The sequence below is a fragment of the Melospiza georgiana genome, chromosome 5, assembly GCF_028018845.1.
Source record: "Melospiza georgiana isolate bMelGeo1 chromosome 5, bMelGeo1.pri, whole genome shotgun sequence".
In the NCBI taxonomy this organism is placed as follows: domain Eukaryota; kingdom Metazoa; phylum Chordata; class Aves; order Passeriformes; family Passerellidae; genus Melospiza; species Melospiza georgiana.
The window spans coordinates 49274497-49297333 of record NC_080434.1 but is presented as its reverse complement, the minus strand read 5'-3'; the positions used below and the strand labels follow the sequence as shown (position 1 = coordinate 49297333).

General features: G+C 36.2%; 1 protein-coding gene across 2 annotated transcripts in view; it reads right to left on the bottom strand.

Moving 5' to 3' along the window:
- Positions 1-453: 453 nt before the first annotated feature.
- GABRG1 (gamma-aminobutyric acid type A receptor subunit gamma1) overlaps positions 454-22837 on the bottom strand; it is a 57443-nt gene continuing 35059 nt past the window's right edge. Inside the window, exons 4-9 of one of the 2 annotated variants that reach the window (XM_058024294.1) lie at positions 20882-21102; positions 18083-18165; positions 16768-16905; positions 16489-16641; positions 13228-13439; positions 454-8436 (exon numbers count right to left, since the gene is read on the bottom strand). In XM_058024294.1, coding sequence (XP_057880277.1) covers positions 8158-8436; positions 13228-13439; positions 16489-16641; positions 16768-16905; positions 18083-18165; positions 20882-21102 — 1086 coding nt within the window. In that variant the 3' untranslated portion in view covers positions 454-8157. The remainder of the gene's footprint in view (positions 8437-13227; positions 13440-16488; positions 16642-16767; positions 16906-18082; positions 18166-20881; positions 21103-22837) is intronic. The other variant, XM_058024295.1, reaches the window with a different exon arrangement.

Sequence of the window (22837 nt, the reverse complement as noted above, 5' to 3'; positions counted from 1 at the left end):
ATTGCAAAACTCTGGCTTGATCTTTTACCATGATACCACAGAGTTCTGAAAATGGAGAGCAGAATCCATCTACTCTGCAAATGCAGATGAGAATGAGGACATTTGCTCCTACCTACAGATATGTATGAAAATATACTATTCACATAGATGGTAGTTTCATATTAACCTTCAGTGATATCATTGCTTATCTCTACTCTCTTTCTTCTTCAGTAAACAGAAGTAAAAATTAATCCACAAAACCCTATAATTATTTTAAGCTTCTGAACCACTCCTACTTTCAAAATGTAATCTTAAGTGGGTTTTTAATGACCTTTTTGGTCACATTTAGAATATAAATTTTATTGGCAGAAGGAATCTTGTTAAAATAACAGTCAGAAACTGATGTATAAATTCTCCTACCTTGATTTCCAGTCTATACATATATATATATATATATATATATATATATATATATATATATATATATATGTTGTTGCCACTGCCATTATAATTTCTATAACACCCATCATTGTAGCTGTTAATGGGATTTAGCCAAGAGAATCATCTTTTTATCAACTCTGAAGTCTTCTGGTTCAGCCATGATCATATAATAATGTTGTCAAATATAAAAATGATGTTATCAGTGTTTCATTATAACCCAGCAGACAGACTTTTTCAAAACTGAGAAGCAAGTAAAACTCAATTTAATACCTGAAAATGCTTTAGTTTTGGTATTACACACAAAAAATTATGGCATTTTAAGAGAGGCTGAAGAAGTCATGGCTTAATCACATTGAAAGACTGTGAGCATACCTTGATGTTTCCAGGTAATTGAATTTAATAATGGATGAATACATTCAAGACAATTAGAAAAGTACCAAAGAACTAAGCAGAACTGTAAATATCAGGATAATAATAATAATAAGAAGAAGAAGAATAATACCCCAACTGAGGATGTTTTTTGAAGGAAAACTGAAATGTAATAATAAATTTGCTTCAGTATCATGTACTTTATATATAAACCTTAGAAGCAGCACAGAGAGTTACAACATTTATCTTATATTCCATATTAAGTTATCCACAAGGGCATTAATAAATAACTTTAAAAGGAACACTGATGCATAATATTGCAACATTGTCCATTGGTGCCAAAACTCTATCAAATTAAATGCATAGTATAAATATTCCCCTAGGTAGTTAAAAATATTAGGATTTTTTTAAACATTGAATTAAAAACAGGGATGTATTAGTAAGAAGCAAAGTCAGAGTAACTGAAACATTATCTGAACTATAGATGTCAGACAGAGATTTGGATTAAGGGTGCTTTTGAATACTGGGCCCTCAATATAACAAATACTGAGACAAATCATAAATCAACAAGTGTTATTTTTCAAAGATATTTCTGTAACTTTAGTGTTCAGACCATAAATTGCAATTGTTTATAAAACTTTAATGTAGGGAAATATAAAATATAGCAATATTATGCTTAATTAAATTAAGTAAAAATATTCAATTTTTTAAATATAGGAATCACTATGACATTACCAGATTTTTAAGTATATTCTATAGCAATTTAAGCTGTAATCAAAAATATCATAACACAACTCTTCATGTTCCGACAAAGAGTCCAAGTGTTTGTAGTGGCCAACAGTGGGAAATACAAAAGATACTCTGAATATGCACAAACCATTAAGAGTTTTTTCAGTGACTGAAGTGTGAACATAGATTATATATTAATACTGAGCCTACGAATATGCAAATTTCCATATTTATCCTTCTTGGAAAATCTGAACTATTCAATTCCACTGCTCTTAGGCCATCATTGGGCAGATGGACTAACATGACTTTAAGGAGACCATCACCTTTTTTCTGAATATTTCACAAGCCAAAGGACTCCTATAAACTATCTTCCTAAGGAAGAAAACATTTCAAAGGGAATAGATATCTGTAGTAAAATGATGACTCATCCTCATTTCCCACCCACGGTAACAGTTTTAGATTTTGTTTTTAAATATCAAATTGGCAAAAGTAATACATCCTCTGTGGAGGCAGCACTGGTCATTGCTTTTAACAGCCTTCAACATTCTCCTGTCTAAATGACATAGGAATTCTAATGCCACCCCTGAGAACCAGTCTGCCTCCTTAGCAGCATCAACTGAAAATCACTTTTCCAGTGTTTGGCAGGAAGCTATTTCCAATCTGCAATGCCGGGACAAGGAAACTTCAGAAGGAAATCTTTCCTTTTGAATTCAACAATGCTCAAACCCTGATGATAAAGACATTGTATGAAGCCAGAAATACATAAAAGAATTACTTCCAACCTGAACAATATTTTGAATCTCAGGTAGGCCTGCAGTGATGCATGGAAAAGCAGCTACTACAAAGAATTACAAAAGAGAAGCCTTATTACTGTGAGCAGTCTCATCCCTCTTGATCCTGTCAGTGGGACCCAGGCCCTGTTGTCAGTAGAAAAATTGTCATTTGCACATGCCATACGCCTACCCTTCTGAACCTCTTTTCTTGACTAAGAAAAGGAGCTGAGAAAGGTAGAACAGTTTACAGGTCTTCTGTCTTACATCCCCCATGGCTCTCCTCGCACAGCCTAAGTGAGGTTGATGTCCTATAAGCACAATCTGCAGGCAGAGCAAGATTACTCACTGAGAAGGGGAATAAGAATTTTACAGATTTTTTTTTACCCCTTAAAATACCATGAAGCTTTCACAGTTTTTTCAGAATCAACACATTACTAGTGAACTGGACCCATCAATGGTAAAAAGGGCTATATCATTTGGTCTGCTTCAGTTTTAGCCAATCTCCTCTCTCCAAGGGCCATCTGAGATTCCTGCTAAAGCCTTCATTACCCCTCTGGCTTTTTCAGTGAGTTCTACTAGTAAGTAAAATCAAAAGTTCATTTACTGCCTTTTCACAGGCATCATAACATCCAAAAGACAACTGTGACTGATCGCCATGACAAGATTTAAACATTTTGCCCAGGAGTGCCACCAAAACTCTTCTATAGCACACAGGGAATATCTCAGTGCCTCACAGCAGGACAGTCAATTCAGTGAAACTGCTCTTGTGCAAAGATAAACATTAAATGCAGGGATGCTTTTCCATCATCATGGATGTCACAGCACAGATGCATCTTCTGAGGGAAGAATGTTTCAAATTACAGTCTGAGGCAGAAATGACCCTTCCTTTTAACCAGAAACCAACCTCCCTGGAGCACCCCAGCCATCCTAGTTCATGTCTGGCATAATCACAATTCATCTTTCTCACTTCCTGATGGAAATAGGGGATGATAACTGAGCACAGTCTGAGTCAGGTTTCTATTCCCAAATGTTTTAGCCCTTGAGGGGACTAGCAGCAGTTTAGACTGGGTACTAGGCCCTTCCCAGTGCCTACTGCATTAATTAATGCTCAGTAATTTTAAACATGGTTTTATCTCCAATGATAAATGGAGAATTAAAAAAGTTTTTTCTCATTTAACCTGATCTCTGTTTTCTGTTCAATATTTCACCAGAATGTTAACTTAAGATAATTTTCTATTGCCTGTTCAGTCAGTAGTTAATGCATAGGAAATACACAGTATTTTCCTTTTTATTTAAAACATTAGAAATATTTCATTATGATGCAGAGAAATCAAGGGAATTATCACGAATACCAGTGAGAAACCTATGAACTAAATATAAGTCACTCAGATCCATGTAACTTGATTCTGGGATTACTGCCACCATCAATCTTTCCCTCATATCATTGTTTCCTCTCCTCCCACCAGTTTTCAGTGCAGATTCGCAACTGAATGAAAAATGCCCATCACAACAAGCCATCCTTCAGCCTCCAGCTGCAAACTCCCACCACCTGTCTTGGAGAAAAACTTGGTCATAATCTTGTGTGTTCAGTCAGATGATCCCACCCATCTGTGTGAAATATTAACCAACTAAGAGTAAAATAAAGACAATTTTTCTGATTTTGTTTCATCTGGCAGCAAACAGAGCATTTGAACTGCTGTTGGTGACTGAAATGAGGCAGAAATAAGAGATCAATGAAAAAAGGAGGACAGATCCATTCCTTTCCTTCATTTGAACCACTTTTGTAGCAAATTCATGGCATGAACCAATGCAAAAGTCTTTTCTACAGTCTGGAGACTATTCTACCACTCCCTGTGAGTCAGCCTCCCCCTCCAGTGCATTCATGAGGCATGTGGACATCCACTGAGCTTTTTTAGGAAGAGAAGCACAGTAATTCTGATTCCTGGCTTTGGATTTTTCAGCTGTGGAATTGTATATTAGTTTCTATCTTCTGTATCTATTATAATGACTAAAAATATCGAATTATTTCATAAACATGAAAGATCATATTTAAGTTATAACTGAGAGAAACTACAATGAATTTTTCCAAAATAATTATAGTAACAGAAAAATGTATTTGCACTAGTTCTCAGCTATTTGGAAACAGCAGACAGAAATTATGACTGATACAATTAAATGAAACATATCTTCCTTTAGGCAGATAGATATTTAAATCCAGACTCCTCCTGTTCTCTTTTGATTGTAAGGTGTTCACAAATTACAAAGCACAATTCATATACCAATTTTAAACAAATGTTTTACTACCATACCAAATAAAGAACAGAAAGTTTTAAAAATACTGTTGGAGGTGACTCTCCTTCAAAGTCTAACACAATCCTATATCTCTGAATGCCAGAAAACTGGATAAGGTTAAAGTCTTTGAAGCACATCAACGTGTGAATACAAAATACGTTACCCAGAGTTCATGCTTTGGTTGCACTGCCACTACATAAAACAGATTTATTCAGACACAGAAGACATGCACTGAAGTTCAGTGAGCTACAATCATAGACAGAACCTTACTAAAAAATAACACACTGAACTGTACTCACCACTAAAACAGAAAACTGGTAAACACTAATACAGAAATATCAAGGAAAAGTCTCTTTTTTGAGAAATACATTTCAGGATATGCCAAAGATAGGTGCAGTATAAAACAGTTTTCCCAGACTTTTTCCCCCCTCTGCCTTTACAGCAAATTCTCCTCTTATGTCCCTCTTTTTCAATGAGAAAATCTCCTACTGAAAAGGCTCTGGTTCACATCCTTAATGTTCAATTATTTGAGCTACTGAACACTCATTATTGAAATTAGTGCAAATTAAGCATGTGTTAACGGCATCAATTCGTGATAGCATCACTCTTTATGACAGTACATAAGAACTCCCTTTTCTGAATTCTGGTCTAATAACAGTACTAATTAGGAATATGTTTAAGTGTGTGCTTATGCAGTAATGGTCAGAATAATATGACTCCCAAAAAATATGATCCCAGCTAAGAGTAAACAAATTTTTTATCCAGGTAAGTTTGAAAAATGATTGCAGCACCTAACTCCAATTAATTATACTGTCTGTTTCTTGCTATTTTTTTAAAGTATCACTTAAGGTTTCTTGGAATCAAGTGCTTACATGCAGATTAGAAAGAAATGCATAGGACTAAAATAACACATTTATTACATGCCATGTAACAGTTCACTGCATTCTCATTCCTATTTGCACTCACAGTACTATGAGAAACTAAAATTATTTCATCAGAAACAAATGAAGTACACAGAATAGTTTGTCAACAGACAGAAGCAAGTGTAGCCATAAGCCAAACAGCCATAACACTCAATAGGTTTAATACTCCACTACATTGTTCCATAGAAATTAGAGATGAAAGACTTCTTATGCATCCCTTGCCAATTCTGAATGTTTTCAGTTCTCCAATTCAGTCACTGGAGGCTGATTGGCAACTGACAACCACATGAATAGAAAAAGCTAACTAGATGAGCCAGAGGAGAGCAGGCTGTGAAATTTGTATTTCCTCTAGTGAAGTGCCAAGTTCTTTTAAGTTTCCTTAGTTTAAAGGTGAATTAATGAACCTCAGGAACTCACTAAATCTGGGCCTTGCGTTGTACAGCAAGCTGACTGCTTTTCAAGCACACATCCAACATACTGCTGAAGCCACCTTCATCCCTCCTACAGAGGAAAGTGTTCAGCATGCTGTCAAAAAGCATCAACCTACATTATGGAATAAAAACTGACATGTTTCTTTTGGACTGAACATTTAATGAAAATTAGACTCTAAAAAAACCTGCTCAATAAATTAGAGCAGATCAGTGCCATTAATGATGCCGCACTTCTACACTCAGTCCAACAGTCAGGAGAGCCGGTACTCAGAAATGTCATACCACAAATAATGCCAGCCAACCTCATCATCAGGGCTTTCAGATTCTCTCAACCACTCCTACATTTCATCAGCTAAATACTGGAATAAAGTTTTCATTAAAGCTGGATCTTTTGTCACACCTCCTTCCACAACAACTGCACATAATCTCGCACTCTCTATTAAACTTTGGGGTTGAACACTGGAATAACATTTCCTCTGAAAAGTGTATTGTTTATCATATCTTACTATGCCTGGTACCAATTAGACTATAAATACAGTAATCCCTTCTGAGAAATACAGAGGAGGGAGCATATTCAACAGAAATATTGGGGGGAAGAGGGGGACCCCTTAATGGAACATTTTCTATTCTTAGCTACTAATCATGTCTTTATCTTTAGCACTTAACATCCTTACCTACAGCCAAATACTAATCCCATTAATCCTCTTTAAAGATCTGTAAGGTCTTCTGTGTAATGCTGACTTTTACTTAATGCATATCTTAATTTTACAGCGATTTTTGCAAACTCACTTGAGACCAATTTGTCTTTAAGAAAGGAGGAAATACTACACTTTTCTATAATGAAGACAATGGTTTTAGAAATAGAAATTGGATACCAAATGCTGCCAGGCAGCAATAGTCAATACCAAGAGGTCAGTCCAGAATGACTACTACTGAAGGATTTCTACCAAAGCTCTACCATGGAAAGGATGGGAAGCTGGTCCTATGATTTTGGGGGGATCTATCCCATCTTGGAGAAGGTTCAGCAATGAATAAGGATTATTTTAACCCCCACCCCTCCCTCCATAACACATCTTTTCCATTAGAAACTAACAAATATCACGAAGGTGATTACCCAGCAACCCACTCCACACATTCAATACATTCATACCACTTGGCTTTGGCTCAGTGAGCAGCATGTGCAGTAACAAACCAGATCTACAAAACCACACTGAGTGCAAAGGGGACCAGATCACACACTGCACTCTTAGAACTGGGGATTTAACACAGTGACTTTGAGTACAATGGCTACAGCACTTCCAAATTCTGCTGATACAAATTCTTCCAATTGTAGAGTTATGACTTTTTCTCCAACACTGAGTATGTGAAGATCATTATGCTTAATGGCCAGAATCTGGGCCAACACCAGTCTGCTTTCCATGAAATGAGCAGGGAATGGCAGCTGGATAAGAATTTCTGAAAATTATAGACCTCTTGGACAACTTTGGGGAACTCAAGACAATGAAGTAACAGGAAATGGATTACAGATATAAATGTAATCTAAGGTTGAAAGCCAAAAGTCTCTATCCATGGTCAGGATAAGACAAGCTCAGAATTATCCTTGGGTGTTTTGATAAATCCATTCCTTGCTGATCTTATATCTGCATTCTGTATAAATCTGAATTGATTAATTATCATCTAATCACACTTTTTAACATACTGGAGAGAAAAAATGGCTGATTGAAAAGAGAAATGTTACATTTCAACTTTTTAAAATCAGGGATTAACAAAATCATCACCTTATGGATGAAATGGATGAGAGTAACTAATCCCATTTAATTAAGGCTTTATTTGCAAAGGTGTAAGAAATGCTACAAAATCCTTCTGCATTGTCATCTAGGATTAAAACTGAGAGCTTATGTAGGTTGGTTCAGTTAAATAGCATAGCCTGTGATTCTGCATTTTCTTAGAGCTGGAAAAAAAAATGTATGCATGTGTGTTAAGGAAAGAGAAAACTTAGGGATATTTATTTCAAAATGTTCTCTTCAAAATAGCAGTATCAGTTCTAGAGTTGATCACAAGAGGGAGACTACATCATCATATTTCCTTTCATTGTTTCAAATTTTTAAAGCATACAAACAATTTGAGTCATTTTGGACCAGCTCTAACCTTTGCTCAGTTAAAAGTATTAATGACTATTCAATTAATATTTTTTTTCTGAGTTTGTCAAACCTCTGAAATTTACAGATAAAGATATCCAATCCAGTAAACAAGGTTGAACAATGCAAAGGCAGTTGGAAAGAAGATTCGAGAATAGGAGTCAATTTTTGCTATCCGGATGTGTATTCTTCCTTCTCGCCAAGATCCTGTGCGGCAGTCTTCAAAACAACAGAAGAAACTGGCACAGTCTTTTCCTTCTAGGCACTCATATCCATAATCATCATCACGTTCAGGGAGATGATTAATGCTATTCATTGGAATTAGTGTTGATCCAGGTCGAACAGCAATTGCAGGTGGTTTCTTAAGAAAAAAAAAAAAAAAAAGGGAAATATAGTTTTGTGTGCTTTTATCCTCACATTAAATAACTCCACAGGATTTCCCCAGCAATAAAATCACCTTCACTAAAAAATACAGAACTTCTCATAGTAAAGAAAACAGTTTGGGAAGCTTAGAAAATTATGAACTGCTATATGTAATTAGTGCATGCAGGCAAAAGACCATGAACTACTTTCACCTGCCACAGTGAAAATTGGGTTGTGCTGGGATTTGGGAATAGTAGATAATTAGTCACACAGACAGGGTTAGCTGATCCCATCTACAAACACAGACAAACATTTTGAAGTCAGTCACTTCTTGACAACTGGGTCACAACCAAGTCCACAAGCAGGCTATAATCACCACTAACAAAGGAATGATGGTCCTCCTATCTTTTGGGTCCTTTGGGTCCTTAGGAGACTAGATGTGTTTCTGGAAGCTACATTTTCACAAAAAAAAAAAAAAAAAGAGCTAAAGGGTTTTACACAGCATCCACAGCATCTCTGGGGAAGTAGTTTATCAGACTGAGACATGTAGGCCAGGCTATGCCCTCCAACCCTCAGATATTAAATCCCTAAACAATACAGCCCACCTTCAGAATCCAAAACATGACTCCTTAGGAGAATGCCACTCAAGTCACCAGTGCATTTAGTTCTCAATTCTTACTTTTACTTTCTATGGTCATAACAACCTTCTGGTATCTGATAAAAACTCAGTGTAAAATGTTATAATTCTCATAGAAAAAATCTGGGTGGCTAATTGCCTAGTACATATAGTGTTTGCTCTTCCCTTACTTGTGACTTTTGCCTTTGCACCTTTTAACTCAACACTAACACAACCCACATTTTCCCCTTTTATTTCTTTGTTTCTCCACAGTTTTATATGCATCATCCTTCTTTTCCTGATTGTTTCAAAATATATTCTCTTTCCTCATCTGTCCTTTATCTTCTCTTTCTAGATCTCACAGCTGTTTTAAACTATTCCATAATATTCTTTCAACTTACCCCACTCCACATTTGGCATCTTTTCTAAAATCTTCAGACCAAGGAGAATGGTTATATTAACACTACTCTTATATTGTGTTCTCTCTTTTCCACATTCTTCATATTTTGTTATGTAAGGATATACCAGCAGGAAAGGAAGCAGTGAGAAAATCTAACTGGATATTATTAACCAATTATACATGATAGACAATAGAAACACATGAAAAAAATATGGAAAGTGGGAAGTCATCATTTAGTTTCTTGTTATGCTTTAAAGTCCTGTTGTCCCACTTCCCGGGAATTACTTTGGCCGGTACACAGACTTCTATACATTGTTGAGGTGACATTCTTTTGCTTCAGGAGCACTTTACCCAATATCCTAAGGGATGGTGTTAATGCAGAGCAGTATCCACCATGTTTTCAAATAGCTTTATTTAATAAGTGTCTCTACTAGAGAAAGTTTCACACAGACTGCTGTTTCAAAACTGATTATACATGATGACCTAGGGAGCTAATTATCATCCTTAAGGACCTCATTAGTCTTTTCAATTATGATAAAATACTGACAATACCAAGAAACAGGAGTTACATGCCTCCATCCTAATTTGAGGCATTGCAAAGAGGGGTTATTTTTACAAAACATGAAAAATAGGTTCAGGGTTTTTTTTTTAATTAAGAAAAAGTCTTTAGTCTGCTGTAGATAAACAGGGAAAGATGCCTATTTCTGATTCACACCTACTCTGCTCTGCTCACTGTGGGTTTTGCCCATGTAAGATTTATGGCATGAGTTATTTCTACTAGTGGGGTAAAAGAGGAATCCTCAACACAGAAACATGATGGGAGAAGGAAAAAATTACAGTACTGCTCTCCACTGTTCACATCACCAGCACAGACTGGAGGTGGCTGCTGAATTGCAAGTTTGAAGAGGTGGGTTAAGAGAGGCAGACACAGTCATCCTGTAGGCTTAACTACCTACAGGGAATACATAAAATATGTCTAAGAGGCAATGAGAGGGAAAAGAGGAAAAAAGACCAACACCTAACAAGACAATGCCTTAATATAAATTGGAAGAAACTGAAAAAAACCAAAACCAAAACAACAGAACACTCACAACATGCAGATATAGAAGTACACACTGACTTTTTATGGATATGCCTACTGAAATTGTAGATAAAACAGCATGTATTATGAGATCATTTATAATACAGTCTGATAGGATCAAACCCCAATTATTCTGCAATAACACTAATACCAGTACAAAAGAAAGCCATTGTCTGTGGAGAACATGGCACAGGTGATACACTCATTTCAGGTGAAATGATGATCAGAACAAGATCCATAACTAATTAAGTTTAATCTTTCCTGCCCAAACTCATTATCCTTACTAACGTGGATTTGCATAAGCCAATTCATACTACCTTTCTTGAATGATGCCAGCACATATTTTGTAAGATAATACTGATGTTATAATTTGCAAAATCTTGCCATTTTTTCCACAAGATCATTTATTGTGGCTTACTGGCATCAGTTCCTGGAATAGTAACCATTTATTGCATTTTGCAGTAGAAATAAAAGATCTATGCAAGGCAAGTTTCCCAAGGAAAAAATAACTTGTGAGTTTTCAGAAAGAATTAAACTGACTTTGAAAATTAAACTGTTGTTTTGAGTTGCATATCCATAACTACAAGACAAAAATAATTAATAGAAGTCCTTGACAAAAATAAAGGGGGAAAAAGAAAAGAAAAAAAAAGAATAAAAAGAAAAGGATTTGTCATGGTATGACTTATTAACTAATTAGATGCCTTCTTCATTTATTTGGAGCAAGAAAAGTCACAACTTTTTATAAAACATCACCAGAAAAGCTTTTACCAAATTAGAATCCTTGCATCTAGGTACATTAAATTTAATTCTCCCTTTCTTTGTGTAATCTCTTTATTTTGTATGGTCTTATGGCCATAACATGTTTAAAAAACTCTGTGCAAAAAGATTTTTTTTCAACTTAGAAATAAAAAAGCATTGTTTAAGAACCCAGTAAAACACAACTGAACAGTATTTTAGTATTATATTGCTAATTTTAATATTAGTGCAAATTCCAGCTATTTATTCAGTAAGTTTCATAGTTTCTATCTCATCATTATTTTGCATTTAAAATTTTCATATGCACTGAAAATCTCAAGGCCCTTGGCAGATTATTGCACACATGGGTGATGTGTGAACAGATTCTGCAAAGTGGCATTATTTCATTCAATAGAGCATACTTGCAAACTGCCTCAGTGTCTTTCCATTTGTCAGCAGCTGATCTTGAATATCTGCCTGGTTTGAATACAGCAGTACATCCTGATATCTCTGCCTTCTCTGCGTTGTGCATGCCTACTCAGACTTACTCAGCTCCCTGCGTTGTTGAGACCTCCCTGCAGCAGCAACCTGAAATTGAATCTGCTGTGCTGACACTGGGATGCCCCCACATGCTCTCTTATCTTTTACCCTCAAAACTCAACTGTGCTTTTGCCAAAGCCTGTGTTCTCCTTCTGTTGCTCCCACATGTGTTTCTACCACTAACAGGAAGCAGGTTTGCGGTTTCCATTTTCCAGTTTTCCTGACTGTGAAGGATTCCCTGAGGATCACAGTAATATCTGACCAAGGCAGCACAGGGAAGTATTAACACTTCACCACTGGCCTTGTCCTAAACACACAGCTGATCCCCTTGGAACAGCTCACCAAATGAAGCCGAAGGGCTCTCATTTCCCTGCAATCAAGCCCCAACAGCCTCAGTGTCCCCATAAAAGAGAGGCCCACAGCAGGGCTGCTCAGAATGGGTGCACCAGTCCTTGCCGACATAGGCTGCAGAATGGATATGGCTCATAACAGGATTTCTGCACTTCCATACCTGCAATTACTTCTGTAATTTCTTATCGATTTCTGTTTCACCTCATACAGAGCTGGTATTCAGCCTTCATCCAGAAAAGACAACTGGTATTATGGTTCAGATATGCACCTGCATCTTTTGATGAGATGATTTGGAAAGGGGCTTTATAACATTTTCCTTCATCTTATTCTCTCCAATGTTTTCTTGCTTTAAAGACTACCTTTAAGTATTTGTACTGACTTCCAACAAATTCTTTGGAAATTACAACACTTTTACTACACAAGCAGAAAGACTCTTAAAATTGAATAATACTTGATCCTGAGATGTGTAGAGGTTTACCATAAAAACATCAACTTGTAAAAGCAGAAGGTTAATTTAACCAGAAAGAAACATGGAAGCCAATTTAGAAAAGAGTTAAGATAGAATTTCTGTAGTGGGATTCAGAATACTGGCCAATAACAAGCATTTTTTCCTTTGCAAAGCTCTGTAAGACTTCAGTTAGCTGATGCAGATCCAAAGAAATCCTCATACCTTCAGTCCATGCACATTATCTTTACTGCTACAGTTTTAGCTGTGGTCTGCCAGGGGCTGTTTTCAGAAGCCCTGTGCCTACAGAACCATCTCCGTGGGCACACACTTCATGGGCAGTTCTAGAAGCATCAAGGACATGGAATATTATATCAAACCCCTCTCCGCCTTAGGCTCATGTGTCCTCATTCACATATGTGAAATCACCTAAACCCTTTGCTTACTAGTTGTATTTACATAAAATTAGTACAAGCCCCTAATTGCAAAAAAAAAGAAAAAATAAATATTAGTGTTAATTATCTTTCAACATTAGCTTTTCTACTTAAGAAGCAGTCATTCAAATCGAATGCTACAATAAAAACCACTCTGTATTTTTTTTTCCTGTTTGCCTAAACTTACTGATGGCTTTGATTTTGCCTTCTTTTCTTTTCCTTTGACCCCTTTTCTGTTGCTGGTAAAGTAATGTAAGGTGCCATATTCCATCAAGGCAGCAAACACAAAAATAAAGCAAACTGAAACAAAAAGGTCCATTGCTGTCACATAGGAAACTTTTGGGAGTGACTTCCTAGCAATTGTACTCAGTGTTGTCATGGTCAGCACAGTTGTGATCCCTGTAAAGAAAGAAAAAAAGACAGAAAAAGGGAAACATATAGGTAATCAAATAATATTGTCACCAAAAAAAGTAATCATATTAGCTCTTATTTAATTGATGAGTCATATAAGGAGTGACCCACGGGAGGGGCCAGGGGGTTCGCCACTGATTACATTCATGTACATTGGTGCTATGGCAAGAATCCCTCCCTATGGACGCAGCATCCTCCCTGGGATCATAGAGAAAGCAGCACATTTCCCCTTCCCTTTAAATCCATCCTATTTTCAGCTCACACTGAACAAACAATGAGATTAAGTTTGTGAAGTTTTATAAATCTGACATGAAATGTACACATAAATACAGTAGAAAAATGGGTACAAATAAGCACACAAACTTTATAGGCACAAGAAAGTCCCTTAGCTCAAGCTATTAAAATGTTAAAAGGAATGCATTCAGAAATAAAAGATGTATTATGTATCAATGATTTCAAGCTTTTGGTAAACAAACGAAAAATTAATAATGTTTCCAATTGTCTCCTACTGAAGAAGACATAGAAGATCAAATTTGATGACATTCATAGCTTTCTGGTCTCGTTGTCTAAGTTACCAGATATGCTTTCAACACTGTGTCCTAAGTAATAAAAAATGTTTCCCCTGATTCTCTTACATACAAGCTAATTAAAAGAACAAACTGGCCTTAATAACTATGTGTTCAAAATATATGCTCAATTGTACTACTCTTCATTAGTTTATCATTTACAAGGTTTTAACACTTTCTTCTTATATTTGATGCTTCAGGGAGATGCAAATCCATTTACACAGTAGTCTAAAATTAAGTGTGACCTTTCCTTTGAAGAGCAATACTTGAACACACAAATAATTTGTTATTTACATGCACAAGATTATTTAAAACTAAAACAAAAACAACCAAAACAAAACAAATAAACAAAAAAAAAAGCATTACAGCAGGCAAAAACTGTCTATGGCTCACAAATCAAAGCATGGAATCACTGGTCACTATGGACTGCTCCTGCAGCAGGAAGGCAATAGTATTTTTCCAAGAGATTTCCCAATGAAATTATATGCCTAAAGGGGCAAACAGATAACCAGTGTTCTTCAAAAATGCTTCACTCCCACCAGATACTTTTGAAAACTGATTTGGCATTTCCTCTGTATAACTAAATATTTAAATATCTGTAATCACCCCAAATCTTTTGCTCTGGGAAACCACAATCTTCCAGGATCTTCCAACAGATATGAGAAAAAAAGGTCCAGCCTTTTCAGTGTACCAGAACCCAGCACACCTTACAGGTGGGAAATGGCACCCACCATTCCCTGTACCAACATCCATTCAGAGAGGACAAAAAGAGACAAATTTTTCCAGCCGTGTCTGCTATGTGAAATGCATAGGGGGCTGTCACAGGGAGCAAACCTTCAACAGCAAAACAGCTACCTGCCATAATAAACCTGGCTTAGGTTTGGCTTTCTTGTATTGATTTCTCTTTCCATAGAATCGTGTCTATTTGACAGGTACTCTCTTTCTCCTTCTCCAGAACATTTGCATGTAAGAAAAGTCATCCTACAAGCTGTCAAGTGATGGATTTTACATGTTTACAAGAAAGGAGTTCAGAGTTACCTGCAGGGAGCTGTAAATAACATATTACAAAAGTTTGTATTCCATCTCGAGTAGATGAAGGCTAGTAATGCTGAACTGAGAGCTTGAACTCTTCAGCTTAACTGTGACATCGGTTTCATGGCATATAAAAAGTACTTTGTGAAAACAAAAAACTGGATACAGAACTAGAAGGATACCAACAGAATCCACAAAGATGTTCAATGAGTCAAAGAAATCTGATGAAATTTCTGCATCAAGTTTTAAAACTATCAAAAGCAATTTTCACTTATTTATTCAAGACTTTAGACTCTCTTCACTAAATTTTTCAGCACTTTCAAACAACATAGAGTTCTAGACTGAGATTTTCTTCCCTTACCTTTTCATTAGGCTACTGAGCCATGCTTGTTCTTGCTTGCTTTCTCTCTTGACTCATTAATCTGGCAGGCATGCTGGTGGTCCAGTTTCAGTGGGAAAGGCAGGGAGTTAAAGTGTGGGCTCATGCTTCTGGTAGCAAATGATCTTGTAGGGTGGGAATGGTGTGCTCACAGCAATACAGCTGATCAGGAAAATTAACTCACATCTCTAACTTCCTAAGATAGAACTCTCAGCTCTTGACCCCAAAATAGGTCAGATTGCTGTCACTAGCTCTGCTACAACTATCTGTCCCTGCTAAGCTCAAAGCTGTGTCCTGTGCACTCTGTGTACCCGTTTATTAGGCTTTATGTGGGGACTGCAACTTTTCTCCAAGGCAGCACAGGAATCCTAAATAGTCAAACTTAGCAGACTGATGCTGTGCTAAACAGGTCAGCCAAGATGGCACTAACACATAATTATCTTCGTATTAGAACTTGCAAACACTTCAGACTGTCTGTAGTAAAAACAGGAGTTTTTGTGAATTATAGACCTAACTTCTTGAAGTGTAACTTTGGTTGCAAGTTTTCTGTCCTCGGTCTAAAAGAATAATTGAATCATTCTACTAAAAAAAAAAACCCAAACAAACAAAAACAAACAAGCCCCCAAAACAAACAAACAAAATCCAACCAAAAACCAATGCCAAGAACACAAAAAAAGCAACATAAAAACTAAACCAGATTTTTGCCATTTTTGGTCATGTAGTAATGACTTCAATTTGTTCCATGACGCTAAGTGTCAGATTAATAATTGCCTCATGGCAGTCCTCGGAGATGATAAAAAAACATAAAGAAGAAAAAACATATTTATGTGAACAACAGCAGACTGACAAACTTGGATCATGATTTCCATGCTCAGCTTTGCTTCCTTAAACTCTGCCACACAACTACAGCAGGATTCTCCTACTCCCAATGTTGCAGTTCAAGAGAGAATGACCAATGGTCACAATCAGAAGGGGAATAATTGTGGGAAAATAAATGTGCTACACATTTGTTTTCTTTAGGAGCACCAGATCCTTCAAGGCTGAAAAAAGACATTCTTACCCAGAGAAGTCCTTGCAGGAACTGCATCCTTATTGATCCAAAATGACACCCATGAAAGAACAACTGTGAGTATACAAGGAATGTATGTCTGAATAGTAAAATATCCCATACGTCTGCTGAGATCAAAGAATATTGTCATAATAATATAATCACCTAAAAATTGAAAAAAATAATAAAATATATTTATCTGATATATAATATGGTTTTCAGTTTTATCTTCATATGTTAGTTTGGATCTAAATAGATATTCACAAAATAAAACTCAACACTTTGCATTACCAGACAAGGTATGAGAAATTTCAGTTGTATTTCGTAGCCCTACAAATGCAAACTGATACAATCTCCAGTATTTTGGATCTGCCACTTCAACAGAGGTTTTCTTCCATTTGTATTCAATTTCATTCCTGGGATATCCATCTAGAATGAAACAAAAAAATCAAACACTAAGCCATAGAATGTACACAGAAAGCCCATTTGATGATCTCTGAAGTTTCTTATAAATTAAAACAGAGCTGTACATTAAGTGGATTTGAGACCATCTATATTCCTTTTGATCCACTTAAAATTTAACCACAAAATAAATCGTCTCAATTTTAAGTCGAGGTAAATGTACAATCAACCAAAAACTGTGTAAATACAAATGTTTATAAAATATCTACATGGTATTCTCAAACTCCAATAATAAAAACTGGCTCAGAATCATCACTATTAAAACATAAATGTCATTACATTATCATTAAATTATCAGAAAGAGCTCAAAAGTACACTTCTTAGTACATAATTTGATTGTTTAGGGAAGACCACCTGATAGAAGGCTGTAGCAATACAGGAGCTGGCCTCTTCTCCCATGCAACAGGGTGAGAGGACATGGCCTCATGTCTGCATCAGGGAGGTTCAGGCTGGATATTTGGAAGAATTTCTTCACTGAAATGTTGTGAAGCATTGGAATGGGCTGCCCAGGGAAATGGTGGAGTCACCTTCCCTGGAGGTGCTCAAGAAACAACTGAACACGGCACTTCATGCTACGGTTTAGTTGAGATGTTGGTGTTCAGTCATAGGTTGGACTTGATGTAGTTTTTCTCCAACATTAATGACTGTGTGATTATAATAGCACAATTCTCTAGGATTTTTTTTAACATAGGTTGCATCAAAAATAGAGCCTGAAGGTAGTGGTTTTGCTCATATAAACTAAGTTCCACTGAAAGGAAAAGGACTTCTACTGATTCAGCATTTATAGAAGCAAGTTGAACAAGACATATCTTATTCTTCCCTTTAAGTACACCATATGGAACTAATTCAAAGTTGCAGGCATAAGGAAACAAAGTTTTTCCAGGACAGTGCATTTCCATTAACTGTAATAGCCACTGTATTAGACTCCTAAGTAAAAAGACTATTTTTAAAGTTGCAAAAAATACATGTGATTCAAGTAATTAATTAGTGTATTAAATAATACAATAAATCCAGTCAAAACATGAATGGTCGGTTCTTTATTTTGCCTCAAGGCTTTAAAAAGGAAACATTTGCTCTCCTGATGACAAAATTTAAGTAAATATAAAGCTGAATGTAAAGAGGATGAAAGTATTTTACCACGTACAGCTTGAAAACTCCAGAGGACAAGAATGTTCATCCATAGGAAAATTATGAAGCTGAAGATAACATTCAGCATTAATTGTCAACCTAATTAGAAAAGGAAGGGGAAGAAGAAAATAGGTTATATTCAAGAATTCAGATACTTTATACTACATAGTAAATAACATACACTGAAATAAATTATGCCAATTAATGGATATTATGAATAGCCTCCTGTGTATCAGAAAAACAACATCCAGTATTAGTACCAAAGAACAAAACAGGAATTATTATTGCATGCAACTTGAGAATCTGTGTTGTTTCAAGTGGTATTTCAAGCCATTTCCAAAATTTCAATTGATTTTGAGGCACCTCTCAGCTCTACAAAAGATAGGGGATAAAAATTAAGGTCTGAAGACGGGAAAGAGAGAAGATTATGATAGCACAAAAAGGAAGTTTTTGTAGAACACATTTATGAAGTCACATTGCATTTGCCATCATTGTATCTGGTGGCTTTGCATAAGAGAAACATTGTGGGGCACACTGGACTTGCTCTATAATCATGGAAGCAGCTCTGGTGAAAAAAGCATTTGGATAGGAAAAGCAAACTATGTTTCTACCTATTTAATGTATAAGGCATTCAAATAATTTACAACTTATAAACATTTTAGAATTGATTTAGGACTCATAACTGTCTGGACTAAATCCCTTTCTGCTTTTGAAAATGCTATCACGAATTTCCACATGACTTGCAAGGAATAAGTGCAAAACCCAGTCCTGCTACCTTTCACTAGTAAGCCAAAGCAAGGGGCTAGACTTCAAACTGACTTCTTTGCATTTAAAATACCTCCTCCTTTGTTGGCAACACTGTATAGAAAGGCAGAATGTCTTCTAAAATCAACTTTAAAAATTGCCATAATGCTCACATACTTTAATGTGTGCAATGCTTACATATTAGACAGGAGATAGGAAAAGGCTCTGAGACATGCTGCCAGATAGTTTTACAAGTCTCTGAACAAAGTATTTATTCTACACAAACTGCCACTATGACCTGACCAAATGTTTACAAGGAACCTGTGAGAGACAGGAAGAAAGACCCTTCCCCACACTTTCAAGCAGAATACTTGCATCACTATGGAGATGCTTTTCAAATTTGTCAGCTATGATCTATGCATTTATTGCCTTTACTTTCCACTTTCAATTTTTGCATAGTTAAACACTCAAAGAAAAAGAAAACAAGCTGAGCCTTGTGTTCAAAGCACCACAACTAGATCTGGAATCACAGATGGTGCAATGGACAGACCATGGGACACCCTCAGAGGAGATTCAGTAAGGCTGGTTCATATTTTCACCACATCTGCCCCCTTAATTACCAACAAGGAAAGAGTGGTGATACAGGACAGCCCACGGACCTGGAGAACTGTCAGATCCTATTATTGTTCCTTAACAAGCCAGATATGAAGCTCTCAAATGTTGTTTTACCTTAGGTCAAATTCAGGCCGTATCTTCACCCATACGGATGTTTGTGTGTTGCAGTGCAGGGTAACAGTGTGTTCTGCTGTTCTGTTACCAGCTCATTGCACTTTATTTCTCATGCTCTGACACAATAATTCTAACCTATTGCTCTTTGAGGGCTCACATGATTTTTTACTTTGAATCTCTTTAGAAGAATTTTTTTCATTGAAAATGAATGGACAATGGAAGGGTAAAGTCCAAGTATGACTCTACAATTGCCAATTAGAAAAAGAAAAAAAAAAGCATGTCAACAGAAGAGGCTCTCTAGAGACTTTTATAAACACCAACTGGCATAATAAACCATTTAAAAAGTGCTCTTCAGGGATGTCTGTATGCTCCCAAATAAGTACAATAAGAAAAAATTAAGTGAAGAGAATCCTTGTAATGCATTCTAATTCTTACATTTGATACATGAGAAATTTATACATTGTTCATACAACATATACTGCATATGAACAGAGCATAAATGATTGAGAAGAAAGTAAAGTGCCACTTTCTGTTTTAAATAGATAACTAAATAAACAAACTCTTAAGAGCAAAATCATATTTATGGCATCCTCTGCATAGACTACTTCTTGATCAGCCCCTGACTTATTATAGGATTTGTTCAGCATATTTAGAAAATATGACAGAGATGACCCTAAAATACTTTCTGTAGACTACAGCCTTTCACAAACTGTTTGAAAAGTGACTCAAAAAGCAGTACAGATAACCTTAAGGTTAAAAGAAGCACAAGTATCTCCCATTTGCCAAGTAGAATTATCACCAACATGTTTGTTTATGCCTATTCTGGATGAATAGATCTGCTGATTTTAATTGCTTACAAGCGTACATATGTTAAGTAGTACATACAGGGCTGGGGCCTTATCTTTAATCAAACTTTCAATCAAACATTATTTGAAGCATTTAATATTTTATTTACAGAATATCATTTGGTGGAAATTAGATTTTAAAGTATTTCAACCAAAAATAATTTATCTGCAATATATTAGTGACAGACCGCCTAGATGCTATATACTATGTAGCATCCTTTTTTAAATCTTGCCTGTACCTAAATGAGATCAAAATTTGATATTACCTTCACTTGTCCTTAGTCAATAATCTCCGCATTATATTTCAATACTCTTAATTTAATTTTTTCATTATCAAATGATCTTTTTTTTTCCTTGTTTAATCAATTCCTTGCAAATTCCTATTGTCCATAACAAAAGAGATGGCAGGAATTTGATTCATATTCATTATTTTCATATTCCTGATCATAAAAGGAATATGTTTTGATTATTTTTCTACCCAAATAATAAAAACCCACCTTAGAGTGTACAATACTCTTCCATCGCTCCAGATTCGAAGCAAACGGTTTGGAGTTGTAATCCAGTGAGCATCAGATTTCCTTGAGTTCCGGAAGAAAGTGTCTGGAATCCAGATTTTTCCAACCATATTGCTATTAAGCATAAGCACCTTCATTGAGCTGTTAAATTTTAGACGACTGTCATACCAAGTCTGGGCAAAAATTATATCTATAGTGTATTCCTAAAAACAGAGAAACAACCATATCTATGTTTACGTTTCCCAATGTCTGCAAGCCAACTGTTTCCTGACTCATATACAAATCCGAAGCCACTTGCTCTATTCTCTTTTGTATTACCATTTGCATAGCAGACAGCAGCCAGTGAACCCAGAATGAGAGACAAAAGATGCACACAGCCTTCTGTCGCTACCTCCTCTCCCCTGACACACACTGATTACTTCAGGAAGAAGGTATGTGATGGGAGTGTAACTTGGAGGTTCCCGCATACTGCAATCACCTCTGGGGGCCCTGGACAGAAATTTAAGGGCAACCTTAGTACTTCAAGGTTAGACTATGTTAAGAGAGATATTCTATACTTTTAAGAACCAAACAAAGCAAGCTTTCTATGTTTTCCTCCAAACTTTTCAACACAGAAGTTAACATTTTTCAAGAAATTTCAGATTATGAAGAAATTCATTAATATGTGGAAATCAAACATGCCAGTTTGCAGAACTATCTGTTACCATCTGCCTTGTACACCTACCAACATACACACAAAAGTATACATAATCATAATCAAGAAGGAAATTTCCCTAAAGAAATTCGACTTTACTTGTTAAAGCCTCAAGGAAGGTCCTTCTGTAATAGAAAATCAAATTCCTCTGTAGACTTATGGACAGAAAAGAAAGGTGAAAAACAAAATAAATAGATAAAAGGTAACCCCATCTTATGAAATAATTCTTGACACAGTAAAACTTGAGAGGGATATCAATACAGATGCATAAAAGAATTTTTCTTTTTGAAGAATGCAGCCAGTTGTTTCTGCACTTCAGCAGCTCTGTGTGTTGTCAGAGCTCCAGACCATACTCTGACCTTAATGGCAACATTCTCAGTACCCCATAGCAGATGTGATCTTTCCTGCACGGCTGCTCCATGAGGGCTTCAATGAGAACTGGGCAGCTCCCCTGCAGGGAAAGAGCTGCAGGCCAAGCTGAAACACTTGGTGCTGGTTGTTCACCTCTCAGTTATGGGTTGAATGGACAGGAGAAAGCGAGGAAGAGATGGTGTCCACACTCTTGCTTGAGCCAAAGGGGTTAGCACTTGTTTACTTGGTCAATAAAAATCCATAGTGTAGTCAATCAATTCTGTTTTTAAATGAAAGCTAAAGGCTTTATTGATTGGAGTGGATTTTTTTTGTTCATTTTCCTTTTAAGCAATCACAGCGGCCAACTGTATAAGTTACAGATTCCTCACTAGCTTCAGCAACTGATAACACCCATCTCTTAGGAAAGTTTGAGAAATTTGGCACTTCATCCTTGAGAAGTTCCAGGGCAGATATTCCAGGACTATCTTAATCTCTCTTGATTTTCCCACCTCTCCAGATGGGAGAAGTACAAATTCAGGAAACAGATATGCTAGAGGGAGGTTTCCTCTTGCTCTGTGATGTATGGCAGATGAATTACCACCTGGTAACTCAGTGTTTTCCAAAGGTTATGAACAAGTAATGCATGAGGCAAACAGTGGAGAGACAGAGAGAACAAAAATACTATAAAAATGTAGTTTTAAGGTGACTTTGTTCTAAAACTTTGCGTATTTCTTGAGAGTCACTGCCAGCAGAGGAAGATTCTGAAGGTCAAAACAAGTCCTTGACTTATTTCTTCTTCTGCAAACAGAATTCCAGGTACCTGTGAAAACCCTGGAACTGTTTAACCTTGAAATTCAACTTTCTGTGCTCATTTGTAGTTACAACTGAAAATG